The following is a 22,731-nucleotide window of genomic DNA, read 5'->3' as shown; positions in this document are numbered from 1 at the left end:
TTAAACATCTTATTTATTTCATAATTTAATAAAATTATGTTTTTGGATAAATCATGCTACTTCTTAATTAATTTTTCATTCATTATTAATAGTTTTTATTAGCATTATTTAACGTAACTGCTATCAATATTTTTAATAATACATATTAATAATGGATTAGTCTACTGTATTATAATACTGCGTCGTCATCAAACTCAAAAAATGAATTATTTTCAATATCTAAGTAGCATTATTTTCAATATCTAAGTACGGTATGGTAAACCTACGTTTCTAGCATTTGTGGACTTAGAGAAAGCTTTTGACAATGTTGACTGGAATAGTCTCTTTCAAATTCTAAAGGTGGCAGGGGTAAAATACAGGGAGCAAAAGGCTATTTACAATTTGTACAGAAACCAGATGGCAGTTATAAGAGTCGAGGGGCATGAAAGGGAAGCAGTGGTTGGGAAGGGAGTGAGACAGGGTTGTAGCCTATCCCCGATGTTATTCGATCTATATATTGAGCAAGCAGCAAAGGAAACAAAAGAAAAATTTGGAGTAGGTATTAAAATCCATGGAGAAGAAATAAAAACTTTGAGGTTCGCCGATGACATTGTAATTCTGTCAGAAAGAGCAAAGGACTTGGAAGAGCAGTTGAACGGAATGGACAGTGTCTTGAAAGGAGGATATAAGATGAACATCAACAAAAGCAAAACAGGGATAATGGAATGTAGTCGAATTAAATAGGGTGATGCCGCGGGAATTACATTAGGAAATGAGACGCTTAAAGTAGTAAAGGAGTTTTGCTATTTGCGGAGCAAAATAACTGACGATGGTCGAAATAGAGAGGATATAAAATGTAGACTGGCAATGGCAAGGAAAGCATTTCTGAAGAAGAGGAATTTATTAACATCGAGTAAAGGTTTAAGTGTCAGGAAGTCGTTTCTGGAAGTATTTGTATGGAGTGTAGCCATGTATGGAAGTGAAACATGGGCGATAAATAGTTTGGACACGAAGAGAATAGAAGCTTTCGAAATGTGGTGCTACAGAAGAATGCTGAAGATTAGATGTGTAGATCACGTAACTAATGAGGAGGTATTGAATAGAATAGGGGAGAAGAGGAGTTTGTATCACAACTTTACAAGAAGAAGGGACCGGTTAATAGGGCATGTTCTTAGGCACCAAGGGATCACAAATTTAGCATTGGAGGGCAGCGTGGAGGGTAAAAATCGTAGAGGGAGACCAAGAAATGTATACACTAAGGAGATTCAGAAGGATGTAGGTTGCAGTAAGTACTGGGAGATGAAGAAGCTTGCATAGGATAGAGTAGCATGGAGAGCTGCATCAAACCAGTCTCAGGACTGAAGACCACAACAACAACACAAGTACGGTATTACATTATTATTACTGTCAACAGTTTTATTTTCACAAGTCCGTCTTGATCGCATAGATTTCTTTACACTTTATGACCGGCTTATTACCATCTTCAGATCTGTTATAAATATAAATAGTGTGTAAGCGACAAGGTTCAATTAATTAAGATTAAAAGTATACAGGTCTTAGTGATGCATGAAATTTGAAATATAAAATATTTTTAGCCATGCGTGGCTGTCATACATACCGTTAAAATATTCTTATATAAATCATCGTCAAGTTAAACATGTGCGTGCTAATGCTCAGATTGCGTCAGTATTTACGCAAAAATTTAACTAAGGACAAGGCATACCGCATTTTAATCTTTATATTGGCGACGCTGGTTTACTATGTACTGTGGCTAAAGTGCCCTCTGCTGGCATTAGGTTTTTGTATAACTACTGAAGCAATCTGAGTATTAGCACGCACATGTTTAACTTGACGGTGATTTATATCAGAATATTTTAACGGTATGGCTCCGTGCACTATGGGACTTAACATCTATGGTCATCAGTCCCCTAGAACTTAGAACTGCTTAAACCTAACTAACCTAAGGACATCACACAACACCCAGCCATCACGAGGCAGAGAAAATCCCTGACCCCGCCGGGAATCGAACCCGGGAACCCGGGCGTGGGAAGCGAGAACGCTAATTAACGGTATGTATGACTGCCACACATGGCTATAAATATTTCATATTTCGTGCGTCACTAAGACTTGTATACTTTTAATCTTAATTAATTGAACCTAGTCGCTTACGCAATATTTATATTTACAGCAGATCTAAAGATGGCGATAAGCCGAAACCGGCCATAAAGCGTAAAGAAATCTATGCGATGAAGAAGGACTTGTGAAAATAAAAGTGATAAAAAAAATGATCGCGGCCTCATATACAGACTTTATGTCTTCTGTTGATAAATACTGTCAACAGTTATGACTACGACGCCAAGCACATGAAAAATACATATGTGTCACAAGGAGGCGAACTATAGTAAGAGTTTGATAAGTAAAGTACGTTTCATTAGTTTTTGATATACTGACAGCAAACCTAAGTTCTGCTACTCAAGTCCCCTAATACCGCACAGTATATTAGAACTTTCGTTGAAGTAACACTCTTCCTAGACTGCACGTATGGAGTGAATAGTGTTTCGAATATGAAGTTTCACCTTTACTAAATTTAAGATATACAGGAAAAACTATCAGACCACATGGCACAAATATGGTTCTATTGTGAAAGAATGTTGGGAAATATTACTGATGACTTCAGCTTTTCTGACAAGCTTCTCATGTCAGATGACCGTCATTTACACATCAGTAGGTATGTAAGCAACCAGAAGTTTAGTTGCTGGGCACCTGAAAACTTACAATTGCACGAACGACTACCAGTCAGCACAGAGCTTACAGTTTTGTGTGCTGTCTCAATGTCAGGTGTGACGAGGCCCCACATCTTTGAGGATGAGGAAGCGAAGGCGATGTCAGCAAGTCTGTACGATATGTGGATCTGCTCGAGACTTTCGTAGCAGAACAACTACAAAACTTTCACGATCTTCATAATCTTGGATTTCAGCAAGATTTCCCGGAATTTTTGGGAAAAGCACTTATAGCCAGACGTACATAAATGGTACGGTGATACAAAATACTCTCACCCTAGAGGGATAGCCGGTACAGTGGTACTGACGAGAATACAATTTAGTTGTGGTAAGCAAAGTAAAACAACAATATTGATGTACCACAGCCTGATTTCCTGCCCATGCTCATATAGCGTCAATGGCAGCAGTTCGACAGCTGTTACCATGTAATTTCACGGTTTTGCGACAGTCACTGGTCCTCAAGAACAACAGATTTTTCGGAGCGCGATTTTTTTTCTTGTGGGACCACCTGAAAAGTGCACACCATTCGCTCAACGACAGTTGCTGAGCTGAAAACGAGGGCCCACGAAAAAATCGCTGTAATTCCCTTGAAGGTGTTACCGAGCGCAGTGCAAAGACTGCAGCATTCGCTTCCAGGATTGCTTTCGTTTCAATGGTCATCGTTCCCCAGAAAAGGAGAAGAATTCGTGACGGGCCGCTTCAGTCCTTCCAGAAGACTATAAAAAAAGAAAAGAAACTTCAAGCAGTAATAATCTTTTGTTGTAAAACTATATGTCAGTGACTGCTTTCGACCATCAAAAGTGCAAATTCATTTTCTTAAGTCTTATGAGAGTTACTTTAGATATTCCTCTTTCATTGTTCCACCTGGTATAACACTCTGATGTACTACAAGCTGATTTCCTTCTTTCTAGCAGCAAACGTCAAACCAGATCACGAGTGACTGGCTTTTCACACCTCACAATAAGATTATGCTTTAGCACAAATACATCACATTGTTTTGTCAAACATTGATAAATGAATCTCCCTTGATCATATTTTAAACTGGTTTCAAATTATGGTTTAAGTGATTAAAAATACATCGGTGAGAGAGTATACACCGATGAGCCAAAACATTATGAATGGCGTGTTGTTTCACTTTTAAAACACGGTGTAACACAGATCCTGTTTGACATGGATTCTACAAGTCCTTGACAGGATTCAAGAAGTATGTAGCACCAGATGCCTACGGACATGTCATACAATTACCGCAAATTACGTGATGGTGGTTTACGGGCACGCAGCTGGGGCCCGATATGTGTTCCAGTAGGTACAGATCGGTCACATTTGCTGCCAAGACATCAATGTGCGTTTAGTGGCCGGGTGTGTGTTTTGTGCAGCCATTCGCCTAGATGACGGCGTGCAAGGACCCAACCCTATAGACCTGTTAGAACAAGAAATGCAATTCTTTCGACAGTCGACTCGTTTCTATCGATCCTTGGCGAAAACTTAGTGATGTTGTGTCCACTGCAGTCATAACTGACGATGTCGTTGGGTCAACGCGGGAACACGTCGGGGTCGTGTGAAGTGCAGCTCCATGTTCAACAGTGGCCTTTGAAAGGTGTGCGCTGAAACACTTGTGCCTGCATCGGCAGTGTACTCTGCCGTCAGATCTGCCACGGATGGCTGCCTATCCTTGACTGCACAGTGGGGAATCCCCCGACCTCTACTTTTTGTGATGAGACGTGGTCTTCCAATACCATACGGCCTACTCGTTATTACACCATCCTTAGCGACTTTACGTAGGCGCTCACGAAAGTGGACGCCAACAGGAGCCGAGCTTCGCCATTTCTGAGATTCTGCGCTCTTTGACAGAACCGCTTGTATCCGCGGATTTACACGTTTGCGGCTCATATCTTTTCGCCATAATGAGTGCCCATTCGTCTCTCTTCCGCTTACATTCTTTGCTTACTGTGTAATGTGCCCGCAACACCACCGGGAGGTGTTCAACCTCCTGGTGGGAGTGGTCATAATGTTGTGGCTCATGAGTTTACCTCCCAGGTACATCCTCAAAAGGAGATATTGCGCAGTGTCATTCACAAAATTCACTCGTTGCTTGGGAGCATTCAAATGGTTTCCAAGCCGTGGAACATAACCATTTCCAGACAGTAGAATCAGATGACCTTATCCATTCCATGCAAACACAGCCCACGCCACTACGGAGTCTTCATCAGCTTGCATGGTGCCTTGTTAACAAATTGGGTCTGTGGATTGATGAGGTCTGCGCCACACTCGAACCCTACCATCATCTCTTACCAATTGAAATCGGGGTTCATTTTACGAGGCCACGGTTTTCCAGTCGTCTAGGGTCCAACCGAAATGGTGACGAGCGCAGGAGAGGCGCCGCAGACGATATGGCGCTGTTAGCAAAGGCACTCGCTTCCGTCGTATGCTGCCACAGCCGATCAACACCAGATTTCGCCGCATTGTCCTAACGGATATATTCTCCGTACGTCCCACATAGATTTCCGGGGCTATTCCACGTAGTGCTGCTTGTCTGTTAGCACTGACAACTCTACGCAACCGCCGCTGTTCTCGATTGTCAAGCGAAGGCCACAGGGCACTGCGTTGTCCGTTCTGATAGGTTATGCCTGAAATCTGGTCTTCTTCGCACAGTCTTGACACTGTGTATCTCACAATAACGAATTCACTAACGATTTTCAAAATGGAATGTTCCATGCGCCTAGCTCGAACAAGCATTCCGCGTTCAAAGTCTTTTAATCCCCGTCGTGCGGCCTTAATTACGTCGGAAACTTTTTCATGTGAATCATCTATGTGCAAATGACTGCTCCGCCACTGCCCTTTTATACCGTATGCACTCGATACTACCGCCATTCGCATACGTACATATCGATATCCCATGACTTCTGTCACCTCAGTTTATGTTTACATCGTTACTTCAAAGATGTTATGCATAGATATACTTGCTTACATTGAGTACGAAGATACAGGGTGGAGCACGAACTGTGTTACCATTTTGTTTTTGAATATAAACTTTATTATCAATACAATCTGAAAGGAACATATACTACAATAAATAGCCGTCCATGGAGATTCGTTCTCACTCAGAACATGCTCAATATGTCCACAATTTCGTTTCCTAACTTCCTTCAAACGAACACTGAAGTTGGTGATTACCATACGGCACATGTCTTCCGTAATTTCACTGCAAGCTTGAAGAATAAGTCCTCTGGCTCCATTAACTTCCACAGCTTCTTGCTTCTGCCTTGCCCTTCAACACGCAGTGGTTCATGCAAGATGAAGCAAGGCCACGTACTGCAAACACTGTGTTGGAGTTTTTACACGAGCATTTCGACATGCGGATCATTTCACTCAGGTTTCCAGGTCGCTCCAATGACGGACAAAATTGGCCCCCGAATAGACCAGACCTCAGTTCACGTGACGTTTTTTCTTTGGGGGTACCTAAAGGAAAAAATTTTCCCGAAACGTCCACGTGATTTAATGGAGCTCAGAAGACTTATTCTTCAAGCCTGCAGTGAAATTACGGTAGACATGTGCCGTAGGGTAACCACTAACTTCAGTGTTCGTTTGAAGGAAGTTAGGAAACGAAATGGTGGACATATTGAGCATATGCTGAGTTAGAACAAATCTCCATGGACGGTTCTTCATTATAGTATATGTTCCTTCCAGATTGTATAGACAATAAAGTTTATATCCAAAAACAAAATGGTAACACATTTCGTGCGCCACCCTGTAAATGAAAGATGAGGGCTTTTTTCGAAAGTGCAGCCTTTTTTCGACTCTACTTCCCTTGTAAGTACACTTCGCTCTAACAGATTCACATTTTTTTTTAGCTTTAACAGTGCCTCTTCTATGAATACAATTTTATCACCAGCAAAAGACGCAACTTAGTCTGCCTTCCACTTGGTCTCCTACTGTGGAAAGGCGCCTGTGCTCTTCACTAACACCAGCGTCTGTGCACATCACAAAAAACAACAACAACATAATTAAACAACTCTTCACCTGAAGATGTTGGTGTGAACCATCGAAACGCGTGGAGGCAAAATAAATATGTGACTGATGCAGAATTTTTTTGACTTGTATTAGTTGGTATTTCTTTGTGCATAAGCTACTAAGAAAGACGTTGACAATGAAGAAGCCAGGCGTTTACCTGTGGGTAAATGGCTGATTCCAGAAGGGTCGGAGGCTGAAGCGATGTCGGCTCCAGTGTAGGAGAAGGTGGGCTGCAGGGGCGAGTAGCTGGCGTACGTAGAGGAACAGCCGTAGCCGCCCCACGGCGCCGCCATGGCCCCGCCGCCGCCCACCGCCTCCGCTGCCGAGCACGATCCGCCCACGCCGCCCCCAGTGTTCGTCGTGTCTGCAACCAACACCATCAGCAATGACTACCGTACATCTTTAAATGAGCCTACAATGATACTGAGGTACGCTGGAGAGGATTTATGGAGATGAGAAAGTGGAAAAAAATGGTTCAAATGGCTCTGCGCACTATGGGACTTAACATCTGAGGTCATCAGTCCCCTAGAACTTAGAGCTACTTAAACCTAACTAACCTAAGGACATCACACACATCCATGCCCGAGGCAGGATTCGAACCTGCGACCGTAGCGGTCGCGCGGTTCCAGACTGTAGCGCCTAGAACCGCTCGGCCAGAGAAAGTGGAAAGGACATATTGACAGACTGAGTGTCGATGCCGATGTAGCTAATTGATTTTTTTTTACACGTATCATGTTCCTTAGGACCAAATTGAGGAGTAATTGTCATGGAACGAATCAGTACATGAAATAAAAACAGTAGAGTCATAATAGATAAATTAAAACGTATATGAATCCCATGAATACGATGAGCCACAAGTTTAAATAAACGTAATCGACAACGTAATCCAGAAAGTAGCTTGATTTTTAAAAAAATTCCATGAGTTTCCCTACAGAATAGAAGGAGTGAGCCATGAGGAAACTCTCCAGTTTAGACTTGAAGGTGCGTGGATTACAGCTCAGATTTCTGAATTCTTGTGGCGTCTTACTGAAAATGGATGCAGCGGAATACTGCACTCCTTTCTGTGCAACAGTTAAGGAGGTCCAATTCAAAATGCAGATTAGATTTCTGCCTGGTATTAACTGAGTGAAAGCTGCTAACTCTTGTGAATATTGTTAACAAACGACATCAAAGAAAACATGAATTTAGACGCCAATGTCAGAATTCCCAGACTACTGAACAGGCGTCGACGTGAGGTTCGCGAAATTACACCAAATATTTCTCTAACCTGCCGTTTCTTGAGCCAAGAATACCCTTTTTGTATCAGTGTCTACTTTTTTTTGTTGAAGTATCACTTATTTCAGTAACTGTCCTAATGATGAATGAAGCAGCGTTTAGTGTTTGAAGAAGATCCTGAACGTGGGCTTTCCTCGACAGCTTACTACCTGAACGCCTAGGAACTTGGACTGTTCAGTTTCACTAACGATATGCCCATACTGTGTAATCAAAATGTCAGTTTTTATTGAATTGTGTGTTATAAAGTGTAAAAACTGAATCTTACTGTGATTTAGCATCGATTTATTTTCTACAAGCCATCAACTTATGCCTTGAACTGAATTATATGATCCTGTGTCAGTATTGCACACAACATCCTTCACTACAAAGCCGTGTCATCAGCAAACAGAAATATTTTAGAATTACGTGTAATACTGGCAGGTATATCATTCACATAAATAAGAAACAGTAGCGGCCCCAGCACCGACCCCTGAGGGACCTCCCACTTAACTGTGCTCCACTGGGACTGCACGTCGTCGCCATTCTCGGTACTGTGGTGAATGAGCTTCTGCTGTCTGTTTTCAAAGTAAAAGGTGAACCAGTTGTGAGCTACTCCCCTTACTCCATAATGGTTCAACTTCTGCAGTATCATTTTGTGATCAACACAATCAAACGCCTTAGTTAAATCAAAGAAGACGCCTGGCGTTCGCAACCTTTTATTTAATCCGTCGAGACCCTCACAGAGAAAAGAGAACATAGCATTTTCAGTTGTTAAACCACTTATAAAACCAAACCATATATTTTACAGCAAATTTCGTAAATTGAAATGATCAGCTACCTTTGTTTATATAGTCTTTTCAATAACTTTAGCAAACACCGATAAAATAGAAATAGGGTGTCAGATCAAACACCTTTTAGCCGCCCAATTTCCAGTTTCGGTGATTTATTACGCCGTCTTCAGGCCCTCTGACCAACAGCTGAGTCCCATATCCGTCTATGAAAAAATGGACATACAGGGAAATAGAAATAGGTCTAAAATTGTCTGCATTACCCATCTCTCCTTTTTTATGAAGTGACTTCACTACTAAAGGACACTGAACATTCCGAAAGGAAAAGTTGCAGATATGGCTGGGTGCTGAGCTAACGCCCACATCTCGTGGTCGTGCGGTAGCGTTCTCGCTTCCCACGCCCGGGTTCCCGGGTTCGATTCCCGGCGGGGTCAGGTATTTTCTCTGCCTCGTGATGGCTGGGTGTTGTGTGATGTCCTTAGGTTAGTTAGGTTTAAGTAGTTCTAAGTTCTAGGGGACTGATGACCATAGATGTTAAGTCCCATAGTGCTCAGAGCCATTTTTTTGCTGAGCTAACATATGCTGAACAGTACTTTAGTACTCTGCTAGAAACCCCACCATATCCTTAAGAGTCCTTACTGTTTAGTGATTTAATTATCGACTCAATCTCCTCCTTGTTGGTATCATGGAGTAATATTTCAGATAACGGTTTCGGAAAACTGTTTTCTAAGAGAGTTATGTGATCCTCTGTAGGAACTAAGCATCTATTTATTTCACTTCATATATTCAGAAAGTTATTATTAAATACTATACATATAACCGACTTATCGGTATTGAATTATTTCTGCTACGCGTTGACTTCTGTTGCTGCTCGATAGAATAACTTCATATTTGTGAAAGAGAAGTAAAAAAGTGCTTCGGCCTGTATGGGGACCATCAGTCTACAGGGCGACTGACGATGTATTAACGAAGTCAAACCAACTATGTGATTGGATTGAAGAGTTTCTAGTAAGCAGAACACAGCTTATGATTCTCAATCGAGAAAAGTCTTCAGAGGTAAAAAGTAACTTCGGGAGTGCCCCAAGGGAGTGTTGTAGGACCTTTCCTTTTTCACAATATATATATATGACGTGGTAGGTAACATCGGAAGTTGTATGAAGCTTTTTGCGGATGATGCTGTTGCATACAGAGATGTCCCAAAGCTAGAAACTTGTAGCAAAAATCAGGAAGACCTGCGGAGGGTCGGCACTTGGTACAGGGAGTGGCGGTTGACTCTCAGCACAAACAAACATAACATATTGCGAATACATAGACAGGAAAGCCCGTTGTTGTATGATTACACATGATTGCAGAACAATCACAGGAATCAGTTACTTCCATAAAATATCTAGAAGTAGCGTACGGGGCGATTTAAAGTGGAACGAGCACATAAAACTAATCGTGGGTAAGGCAGATGCCCGACTGAGATTCATTGGAAGAATCCTTAGGAAGTGTAGTCTTTTAGTAAAGGAATTAGCTAACAAAATCTTCGTTCGACCAACGTGTGAATAGTGCTCGTCAGTCTGGGATCCGCATCAGATAGAATTGATGGACGAAATAGGGAACACACAAAGAAAAGCAGCACCTTTCGTTACAGGTTCATTTTGTAGGCGCTAAAGCATCACGGAGATGCTCAGCCAACTCCGGTAGCAGACGCTGCAGGAGAAGCGTTCTGCAGATGTTTCGAGCGCGTACTTTACCAGAAGAGTCAACCAATAAATTGCTAGGTGCTACATGGAGATAGAGAGATTCGAGCACACACAGGGACTTACCAGCAATCGTTCTAAGCGCGAGTCATTCGCGACTTGAACAGGAAAAGACGGAAGTGACATTGGTACACAAATTTTCCCGCCACTCAGCGTAAGGTGGCTTGCGTAATACAGATGTCGATGCAGACACAAAGGAAAGGAACGAGTAGACAATAATGAAACAAGCAAATAATCTTAATTAACATAGATCGGAAACCAATGGTGTGCCCTGTATAACGTACGCGTAAGTGCAGTCATGCCAGTGTTGCCACACTGTTAATATCTAAGGCTACCGTTGTTTCGAAACACCACAAGTGGGGCGTAAATTATAAAGTGATAAACTTCATTTATTGTCATTCCGGAGTCCTGAGTTGGGCGAACTGGTGAACAGCGTTTCGACAACGAGTGTATTGGTCTGTAAAATGGCCTTCTAGGTCCGCCAACTTGAACGAGTTGAATTTTTGTGTTTGAGGTGATTTGAAAGCTTTGGGGCGTTCCACCCGTGTAGATAGTGTCGCTGAACTCCGGGAACACATTGCGGACGGTTGTTAGTGCATTCGGAACATGCCTGGCATATTGGAACGCGTACGGGCATCGATAAGGGGACATGCTGAAGCCTTCCTTCTCGTGGAAGGTGGGCCTGTGGAACACTTCTTGTGTAATGTGTTTGCCCTCGAGCGCATATTAGGAACTTGCATCCTCGGGAACTCTGTTCAAAATGGTTCAAATGGCTCTGAGCACTATTGGACCTAACTTCTGAGGTTGTCAGTCCCCTAGAACTTAGAACTAGTTAAACCTAGCTAACCTAAGGACATCACATACATCCATGCCCGAGACAGGATTCGAACCTGCGACCGTAGCGGTCGCGCGGTTCCAGACTGCAGCACCTAGAACCGTTCGACCACTCCGGCCGGCTCGGGAACTCTGTTATAAGGTGTTCATGTACTCACTCGTAATACGAGGGAACCTCGAAAAGTCAGTACTGTAGAAGGCGATGTAACTGCTGTGGAATGTTGCACTACACTTCAAAGTGAGACAGATACCTGACACCATTCTTCAACATAGCAAGTCTGTGTAAACAAGGATCGGGATGTTCTGCCAATCGCTCAATTCCTCGACGATAGAAATCCCCTCCTTGTTCACGGAGCCATTCGGGAAACACTGCGTGATCGTTGTCATCGTTGGAAGACTCTTCCTCCCAGAAGTTCTTTCCCAGATGGAAATCGCACGATGCTTGATCTGGACTGCATGGCGACTCACATCATCCACGTGTGTGACGTATACGTAATACACAACACCAAAAAATAATTAACGTGGAGTAATGGGATTCTGGGAATACATTTGTCTACGTAACATATTTAAGGGATTAACATTACAAGGTCACAGGCTAATACAAGCGCGAGATAAGCCACTGCAAATGTGAAATACTGGTACGTTAATAACAGTTATAGCCGCTAGAATGCAAACACGCACTGTGTTGTACAGGTACCGGATATCAGCTTGTGGGATGATGCAGTTCCGTGACTGTTGTACTTGGTCGGCCAATACAGAGACGGTTAATGCAGGTTGTGGAGTTTTCGTCTGATGATGTCCCATATGTGCTCAATTGTAGACAGACCTGGTGATCGAGCATGCCGAGGTAACATGTCGACACTCTGTGTAGCTTGTTGGGTTACAACAGTGGTATGTGGGCGAGCGTTATCCTGTTGGAAAACACCCCCTGGAATGCTGTTCATGGATGGCAGCAGGACGGGTTGAAGCACCAGATTGACGTACAGATTTGCAGTCCGGGTGCGTGGGATAACCACGAGAGTGCTCCTGCTGTCTTACTAAATCTCATCTGAGACCGTAAATCCGAGTATAGGCACAGTGTGTCTAGCATTCAGACAGCTTGGTTGCAGGCCCACAACTGGCCTCCTCCTAACCAACCCACGGCCATCACTGGCACCGAGGCAGAACCGGCTTTCATCAGAAAACACCACAGACTTCCATCCTGCCTTCAGTGAGCTCTCTCTTGACATCACTGAAGTCGAAAATGGCAGTATTTTGGGATTGGTAACATGCACGCTACATGGCGTCTGTCTCGGGCCTGTCCTAGAAATACGAGATTTGTAACAGTTCGTTGTGTCACTGTGGTGCCAACTGCTGCTCAAATTGCTGCTGTAGATGCAGTACGATGCGTCAGAGCCATATGCCGAAGACGATGGTCCTCCCTCTCGACAGTGCTACGTACGTTTTTGTGACCATCGTGCCAGCAATCATGTACAGTGGCTACATTCCTGTCAAGTCTTTCTGCAATAATGCAGAAGGAACATCCAGCTTTTCGTAGCCTCGTTCAAACTCAGTGAGGTGTTGACGACGACGTCTTTTTCGCCTTAAAGGCATTCTTGACTAACATGAACTCCCGACGTCCATTCTCAGAGGTAACAAACGCTCGCGACCGTTACAGCTTTTATTTAAAGTAATCCTGATTTGTACACTCACTGTGGCGCTACTAGCGCCAGTCTTACCCGACTGCCGCGCGGGATTAGCAGAGCGGTCTCAGGCGGTGCAGTCATAGACTGTGTGGCTGGTCCCGGCGGAGGTACGAGTCCTCCAGCCGGCACGGTAGCTCAGCGTGTTCGGTCAGAGGGTTACGTGCCCTCTGTAATAATAATAAAAAAAACTGAGTTAATCGATCATCAACGAACTTAAACGTATGTCTTACGACGTCCTCCCCGAGCAGATGCAACGAACAAAATCGAACAAAATGAGCCGGCACGGTAGCACAGCGTGCTCGGTCAGAGGGTTAGCTGCCCTCTGTAATAAAAAAAACTGAGTTAATCGATCAACAACGAACTTAAACGGATGTCTTACGACGTCCGCCCCGAGCAGATGTAACGAACAAAATGAGAAAAAAAAGACAGTCCGTAGCTCGTGGTCTCGTGGTCGCGTTCTTGCTTCCTGAGCCCGGGGTCCCGGGTTCGATTCCCGGCGGAGTCAGGGATTTTCCCCTACCTCGAGATGACTGGGTGTTTGTGTTGTCCTCATCATTTCATCATCATTCATGAAAGTGGCGAAATTGGGCCGAGCAATGGTTGGGAATTAGTACGGGTGCTGATAACCGCGCAGTTGAGCGCCCCACATACCAAACATCATCATCATCTTTAATATACCTGCGGCGTTTTCTAAGTGTTCTGGCAATAAATCGCAATCTTTGGTTTGCGTTTCCCACCAATATTATAAACCGCCGGCACGGTAGCTCAGCGTGTTCGGTCAGAGAGCTGCGTACTCTCTGTAATTTAAAAAAAAAAAAAAAAAAAAAAAAAAAAAAAAAAAAAAAAAAAAAAAAAAAAAAGAGCAATCAACGATCAACTTGAACGGATGTCTTGCAACGTCCGCCCAGACCAAATGCAACGAACTATATCGAAAAAAAGCGGTCTAAGGCGCTGCAGTCATGGACTGTGTGGCTGATCCCGGCGGAGGTTCGAGTCCTTCCTCGGGCATGGGTGTGTATGTTTGCCCTTAGTATAATTTAGGTTAAGTAGTGTGTAAGCTTAGGGACTTATGACCTTAGCAGTTAAGTCCCATAAGATTTCACACACATTTGAACTTTTTTTCTTACCCGACTAGTGCGAAATTTGAATAGACATCATCATTTACATGGAGAATCAAGGCTTCCAACTTTCGTCAGTGTACTTGGCACCATTTCACTACGGCACGACGCGACATACCTTTTCGTCCACATACCGCTAGGATTTCACGTTGAATCTGTGTACAATCTGGACTTTTGCCCACAAGAAACGTGGTGTCCCATATACTTCAACTTCAGAATACGTTTTCAGTTGCCGCTCCATTTTACTCGCCCACTGTGAGGGATCTTTTACGTCTGCTGCAGCAGAACTGTGTCTGTAGAACACTCAGAACGTATTCTCGCTTCTGACAACGCGCCACACTTGTTGCGTACATCTTAGCGTGAGACTACATGTGTAACTTACTTTCTGAAGTCCCTACGTACTTTCCGATGAACAGTCGCTGTCCAGAATAACATTCCGGTTTCTCTTTGTCAAAATTTCCTGAACTCACTTAACTGTGAAACTACTTCGTGTCATCGTATTTTGGTTGTTAACTGACAATGTCGTGAGTATCGAAGGCCTTTCATAAATCAGAGAAGCTCCCAGTTCACCGACATCACTACTTTCGAGAGACTAAGGATTTAGAGTCATAAGCTGCCAATGAGTATTGATTTATAACGAGGTATGTTGAAAATATGTACTGTAACGGGATTCGAACCCAGGTCTTCGGGTTACTAAGCAGATGTGCTGACCACTGTGCCAACCGGATAGGGCAGTGAGCACATCCGCATGGAGCATGGACTGCTCTAGCACGCCTCCCGCCAGACACCAATTCTCAACTTATACCACACACTAAAGATGTAGTGCCCTTGCTCATTTGCCTCACTACTCGCGGCAACGCGCCGATTCTGGTAAGAGTTCGAGCTTGGTGTACATCTGCACTGAAAGGATCACTGCCCGTCATCGCCATCATTATATATAAATGTGGTGTCTGTTCTTACGGACGTATCCCAAAGAACAGACATCACGTACATATATGCTTTCAAAACGTTGTGTGTGAAGAAACAGAGCAGTGATTCAATATTTCTGTGATTATGACACATTTACGGTCTGTAATGTAATGTGTACGATACAGATCACAAAGAGCTTGTTATAAAAGAAACACAGTGCACGCGAAAGTGTAAAGCCTTCCAGTTTAGCGCCTGAGCATCCGTTCGGAGTCTTTCGAGCGCGAATGGCACCTGATATTTAACTTCCAAGCTGACGAAGTATCGGCGAGCATCTCTAAATCGAAATAGTTCTCTAACAGACAACATAGGTCACACCCGTCTACAATGGTGGTAGCAGAAGTGATCCACAAAATTACCGTCGAATATGACATTCATTTGTTGTGAATCTTCGACCCTCCATGCCAACCAGTATGAATTCCGAAAATATCGATAAGGTGAAACCCAAAGCGCATTCCTCTCACATGACGTCGTGAAAGTATGGCTCTGAGCACTATGGGACTTAACATCTGTGGTCATCAGTCCCCTAGAACTAAGAACTACTTAAACCTAACTAACCTAAGGACATCACACACATCCATGCCCGAGGCAGGATTCGAACCTGCGACCGTAGCAGTCGCGCGGTTCCGGACTGCGCGCCTAGAACCGCTAGACCACCGCGGCCGGCACGTCGTGAAAGTCATGGAACAATTTAGCCAGGTAGATACAGTATTTCCCGATTTCCGAAACCATTTCTACTCTTATCAAAAGTACTTTCGTATAGGGTATCAAGCGAAATTTGTGGCTGAATTGAGAATTTTTTGGTAGGGAGAACGCAACATGTTGTATTGGACGATGACTCATCGACATGTTAAGATGTAACTAAGAGTGTGCCCCAGGGAAGTGTCATGGGTCCCTTGCTGTTCTTATGGTATATTACTGACCTTGCAGACAACATTACTAATAACCTCAGACTTCTCGTAGATGATGCAGCTATCTATAATAAAGTACTGTCCGAAAAAAGAAGTGCACAAATGTTCGTTTAGATCTTGATAAAATTTCAAAGTAGGGCAAAGACTGACAATTTGCTTTCAACGCCGTGCTGTGAACTTCACTTTAAAAAAAAAAAAAAAAAAAAAAAAAAAAAAAAAAAAAAAAATTGTCCTATGGCTATGTCGGTGAGTTACAAATGGGAGCGGTTAATCCTTACAAATACTTGAGTGTAGACATCTGTAGGGTTATGAAATGGATTGATGGGTTCAGGCGTAGGTAGAGTACTGGGAAAATGCAACAAGTCTACAAAAGGTTTTGTTCACAAAGCATTTAAGCATCCCGTTTTAGAATACTGCTCAAATATGTAAGGCCCGTAGGCCTAGCAGGGTATATTAAATGTACACGGAGAAGGGCAGCACTTATGGTCACGAGTTTGTTTGACCAATGGTAGAGTGTCACAGAGATGCTGAAGAAACTATCCCTCGAAAACCTACTTACAAAGTTTCAGGAACCAGCTTAAATAATAACTCTAGGAATATGGTACATCCCAATACGTATCGCTCCCGCAGGTTTCGTGAGGACAGGTTTCGATTAATTGTAGAGCGAACAGAGGAATTAAACAGTTGTTTCCCCGCGTTCCATACGTGAATGGAACGGGAAGAAGCTCTAGTAACTGGTACAATGGAAAGAACCATTTGCCATGTACTGCACAGAGCTTTACAGATTTATGGATGTACATGTAGATACGTAAATAACTGAAATAACTGTGTCGTGACACGAGTCTGTGACGAAGAGAGACGAGTGACTTGACGCATTGTATCTCTTCCGCTGACTGCGGATGCCAGAATGATTTGCTTCAGATGGGGCGCGTCACCGGTGAACTGGAGACTGTCGGCGATGACATCCCAAGCGGAACCAGTCGCACGTGCGTAGCTGGAGGTCTGGTCTGCCAGATTCGCGGCAACCGCCTGAAGGTCAAGGCCACGGGACTGTCCCCTCGCTAGTTAACAAGCGCTCGTTGTTGGGACACCAGGAAATGCCTGCTGCGGCAGGTGCTTTATACCAGCTCCAGCAGCATATGAAGGAGTTCATCTCTTCGGGGGGTTGGCCTCAACGAAAGGTTGGCTGTGATCTCCGTAATAAGAGAATAACGCTTGTTACTAGGATCTCCACTCTTACGTTATCAGAATGGCTGACTACTAGGCAGATGTGGAACTACCAAGACATGCGCGACAGCAGCAGCCTAACTGGTCTAACGGTACTGTAATAATTACAAAACTGCGCATCTTTAGAAACAATGTTATAGCTTCCATTTTCATGTTTCCCGCGGTTTTCCGTCGCTAGTAAGGTCGATTCAAGCTTGACAGACGGAACGAAATGAGAACGAAACGAGATGTCAACGTCAAGGTTTCTCGGGAACAAAGTTTTGACGTTGATGCGGTCGTCTGCTAGCATCGGAAAGTAACCAGTCCTCGTCGCTGGTATTATGATTGTTCTTCCACAAAAGACGATAGGTATCTAAAGGTGAAAAAACGTACCAGGTTTAATAGTACCTCGGCTTGGCATAAGTAGAAACTTAAACTGATGAAACAATTTTCGTAGAATATCCATTTTTTAAACAATGAACAGCTTTGTTGAAGGTAAAAAATATTGTTGATGTCATATGATGTTAGATGATGAGATAAATAGACTCTGACTGTGCGGCTGGTCCCGGCGGAGGTTCGAGTCCTCCCTCGAGCATGGGTGTGTATGTTTGTCCTTAGTATAATTTAGGTTAAGAAGTGTGTCAGCTTAGGGACTGATGACCTTAGCAGTTCAGTCCCATAAGATTTATTTTTTTTTTAAAAAAATAGGCTCTGTGCATTGACTTCTAATTTATTATTTGATGTGTTTGTATATACACAATATCATTTCGGCAGTAAATAAATGTCGATGTTATGAAATTTGTGGGAGACACTTCTATTGTTTTACTTGTCAGTAGCTCATCGTACGAACTTCATCAGGAACATTCGTTATGGATTATGCTATTGCAATTAATAAAATTTAGCACTGCCAGTTTCTTAATTCTAATCCTAATTCCGACTTCTTGTATCACGGATGCAATATCATTAATGTAGCCTCACAGTTCGGTTATGGGCTAGCGAAGTGTCGTCTTGACTTTCCGTATTGTGAGAACTCACCGGCATTTGACCGTGACGTCTCCTACCGTTCCGTTGACGTTTAGTGTGAATCGACGTTTATTTATAAAGTGTAAACCAGTGCACTAGTGTTCGATGAATTTTTTTGCGACCTGATAGCGAATTATTGCCTTGAGTGATTGCACTTAGTATTTCAGATTTGACAAACGAAGAAACACTCTTGCAGATAAGAAATGTTCCGGGCGACCATAACAGTGACTACGGAAAAATAGCAGTTGGTGCTTTGCAAATTATTTAAGAGAACTTCCGCCTGTCCTACTATGCAATATATTTACTCTAAGCTGGGAATTGGTTTTTCGGCCGTCAGACATCTTACAGGAGCGCCTTTTTGTTGTTAGGTTAGCAGTTGGTGGTTATTGCTACTATTTTAACGTCTGAAGTTCTCTCAACAGCCGGCCGCGGTGGTCTAGCGGTTCAGGCGCTCAGTCCGGAACCGCGCGACTACTACGGTCGCAGGTTCGAATCCTGCCTCGGGCATGGATGTGTGTGATGTCCTTAGGTTAGTTAGGTTTAAGTAGTTCTAAGTTCTAGGGGACTGATGACCACAGATGTTAAGTCCCATAGTGCTCAGAGCCATTTGAACCATTTTTAGCCGGCCGGAGTGGCCGTGCGGTTCTGGGCGCTGCAATCTGGAGCCGAGCGCCCGCTACGGTCGCAGGTTCGAATCCTGCCACGGGCATGGATGTGTGTGCTGTCCTTAGGTTAGTTAGGTTTAATTAGTTCTAAGTTCTAGGCGACTGATGACCTCAGAAGTTAAGTCGCATAGTGCTCAGAGCCATTTGAACCATTTTTTTTTCTCTCAACAGATGCTTAATAGATTTAGCGCCGGAAGTTTAACAGCAGTATTCAGCACTAACTGGCGACGAAACATGGCTGTGCCAATTTGACCCACAGACAATACCGCAACCACTCGTCTGGCTCTAACATGATAATATTTAATCAACAAATGTGTGGAGAGTAAGGAATGTGTAATTACCAGCCCCTTCTACGCCTTTCTCTGAAGGCTGTGTACATCGTTTCTTGTACATCTCTCTGAAAGCGGCAGAATTGTTCTGTAAGTGACGAGTTTACGTTCAAACCTGATGTGCCGTGCTACCCCTTTCTTCTACTATGAAATAATTTACATACCAGATCAGTGTGCAGGAAAACTGGCATATTATCTTTTACGATGCAGCACAGTGCGTGAACTTATTAGAAAACTTTTTATTAAAACTATCTAATCAACACGAATTATGGTACGCACTGCTAGAAATGGATGGCGAGTTTGATTACGTAGATAAAAGTACACCAAAATCTCGTTCATTCGGCCCTCAATAGCCCGGATTTCCGGTTTATTCTGATTCATTTTTTGTTTTCTTTTCCTGTTCTTTTTAAAGGGAAAAAGGGCGGTGTACAGTTGGTACGGTACGGTTTATGTATAATTGTTATGTTGGCACCGCAGAGCGTAGAGATCGCCGTCCACGCTGCCAACTATCGTTAACTATGATCAGCGTGGATCTGATCCTTCCACAATTAAGAAGATATTCCGATACTGTTCTTTCGTTCTTGTGTTTTGAATGTGCGTGAGCGAAATGGCTTAGAAGCGGAAGACATTGGTACAAATGATGGGATCACTAAACAGAGTAGATGAAGGGAAACTGCTGAAAAACAGAAGCAGAATATTGTGAAGGGACCACAACTGTGTCAGAAAGGAAGAAGAACAGAAAAGAATCTGAAGACAACTGCATCTAAATTATGACTAAAGACAGTATGCAGAACGACGGTACAATCAAGAAAGTTAGAAATGAAACACTGTCTAAACCATTATTCGTTTGATTCAGCGAGGAAAGAGAGCCCGGTGTTCTGACATCCAGACTAATACTGAATGAAAAAGGGCTAAACTTGAACAGCAAACTCCCGATGTCGATCCTAACATCACAGCCAGCCAAGGGTGGTTAAAGAAATGGAAAGTTCATCATGTAGTACTCCAGCTCTCAGTGACGAGTGAAAGTTTTTTGTGGGATATAATACAAAAGTTTCGTATATTGTAGTACATACAAGACTTATTCAAATCAATACTTTAGTTCTGGATTATCCGGATTTCCAGTAATCTGGATAACATCCGGTCCCACCTTGCCCTGTTAGCGAGCAAGGCGACGCAGTGGATAGCACACTGGACTGACATTCGGGAGGTCGATGGTTCAAACCCGCGTCCGGCCATCCTGATTTAGTTTCCCGTGATTTCCCTAAATCGCTCCACACAAATGCCGGGATGGCTCCTTTGCAAGGGCACGGCCGATTCCTTTCCCCCATCTTTCACTAATCCGATGGGACCGATGACCTCTCGCTGTTTGGTCCCCCCCCCCCCCCCCCCGCCCCCAAACCAACCAACCAACCTAGTCCTGATAAATGAGGTTCTTATGTACACACAAATGGAGCTGTTAAAAGAAATTTCTGCTTCATCGAATTAAATGTGCCTTGTATATCACCATTACTGAAGCCTCATGTCACTTTTGTGTATGAATGCGTGGACAGAGTTCACTAGCTCACTTGTGCAACAACGGGAAAATTAGCTGAGGTCCTTTTCGCTTAAAGTAAAGAGTGGAAATAACGGAAAAATTAAAAATGAATGGTTGAGCGGGTTATGGTGTGATGGGGTTATGAACATATGATCATATGCTCCTATCCATCAATAAATTAACTTTGGTTCACATCACATGCAGTATAAAACATCAGTGAAATTACTCTGATTTGTTAAAAATTTTCTGTCTTAAGAAGGAAACTAAGCTTCTCAGAAAATAAGCAGCGTCTAATTATGACACTTTCTTAGCGGTTTTCCTTTCTACCCATCGACCTCTTCAAGGAAGTCGCCTTGTATTACTAAGAAGAAGGGTTTTACCCACTGCCAGGCTTCTAGAAGTCGGAAAGTGCCGCTGGAAGTTGCTACACTGCAAGTTTTCGTCGATTCATGCTTGTTCAGGGAGTGTCGGATGTTACGTGTTCGTTTACCGTCACACGCACCTTTGTCGTGGCACAGATATATAGGGTTTTTAATAATAATAATAATAAAAATAAAATATATAAAATCTTTTAATATGATGATAATAATTTGTTTAGATTAATGGTCAGAAGAGATCTCGTTAGCTTTTTGATGGAGGGGATCATGACCACCATATGATTTCCCGGCCCCCACACTTCTTTTGGTTCCGTGGTTGTGTGCCGCATCTCTAATGACTTCCAGAAAGGAATGACCTCGTCGTCGATGGGACACGAAACTTTAATCTTTGTTCCCTCCTCTGTTTCTTCCCACACTGCTGGGTGTACCCTAACATGCTTCAGATATGCACACTTTCAAAGTGGTGTGGCTAGATAATGTCCAAGGGGAGGAAGTTAGTTACCTAATTGGTGATTGAGTGGAGTCTCGATAGGTCGAGGTGAACGGGACCGGAACAAACCATACTAACAACGCCTCACGTAATTGTTTTTAAACTCCTGCTTCTTTATAGTTTTCCGTTTAAGAGATTCTTCGTAGCATTTCTTTCAATGAAACTTTTCCAGTTCCATTCGGTTTCTTCGCCAGTCACCAAAAGTAACTTAAAAAATGGCTCTGAGCACTATGGGACTTAACTTCTGAGGTCATCAGTCCCCTAGAACTTAGAACTACTTAAACCCAACTAACCTAAGGACATCACACACATCCATGCCCGAGGCAGGATTCGAACCTGCGACCGTAGCGGTCGCGCGGTTCCAGACTGTAGCGCCTAGAACCGCACGGCCACACCGGCCGGTTATTCCAGAGCAAGTTTCTTTTATTGCCTCTCCTTTCCCAAGATGTTACAATACCTGTAACTTAACATTGAAAGCCACAAATTCCCTTTCTTTGGTTACAGCATTCATTTTTAGTGTATAAAAAAAACGAAACAGAACACTGCACTTTATCGACAATTGCAAGCTTAAAACACCACTTTCAAGAAACGGTTTGCTTGTGTAAACAATTAATATCCAGGAGAAACGCAAGCAAGGGGCCATTGACACTGACATGAAAGGGGACTGACTGGTTCAACTGGTGATGTGCTATGAGGAGTGGATGGAAACGGATCGAGAATCGATACACTGTACAGCAGTTTTTTCGCGAGGCTCGAATTGATGGAAACCCGTAATTTCGAGAACCTAAATATCGAGACTCTGCTGTATTGAAACGTGTTATTTATCTCAAGATGAAAGATCTGGAAACTCAGGAAAATTAATTTTCTTAGGCAATTATATATCTGTCCTCTGTCGTGGGGCAATATGCCAGTTCAAACTGCGAAGATTACAATTTTTTTCATAGACATTGAGGAGGCGTGTGCAGCTGCCCTCCCCACGGTTGGAACACTAATGCGGGGTGACACTTCTGCAGAGAGTCACTTCTCTAGAGCCCGG

At 43.3% G+C, this 22,731-nt stretch overlaps 1 protein-coding gene across 1 annotated transcript in view; it reads right to left on the bottom strand.

Annotated features, from left to right (window-relative positions):
• LOC126456594 (protein lozenge-like) overlaps positions 1–22,731 on the bottom strand; it is a 739,855-nt gene that overhangs the window by 12,473 nt on the left and 704,651 nt on the right. Inside the window, exon 4 of the mRNA XM_050092338.1 lies at positions 6,928–7,134. Coding sequence (XP_049948295.1) covers positions 6,928–7,134 — 207 coding nt within the window. The remainder of the gene's footprint in view (positions 1–6,927; positions 7,135–22,731) is intronic.

This window comes from Schistocerca serialis, chromosome 2 (genome assembly GCF_023864345.2).
Source record: "Schistocerca serialis cubense isolate TAMUIC-IGC-003099 chromosome 2, iqSchSeri2.2, whole genome shotgun sequence".
Classification (NCBI taxonomy): Eukaryota; Metazoa; Arthropoda; class Insecta; order Orthoptera; family Acrididae; genus Schistocerca; species Schistocerca serialis.
This window is presented reverse-complemented; position numbering and strand designations above follow the sequence as displayed.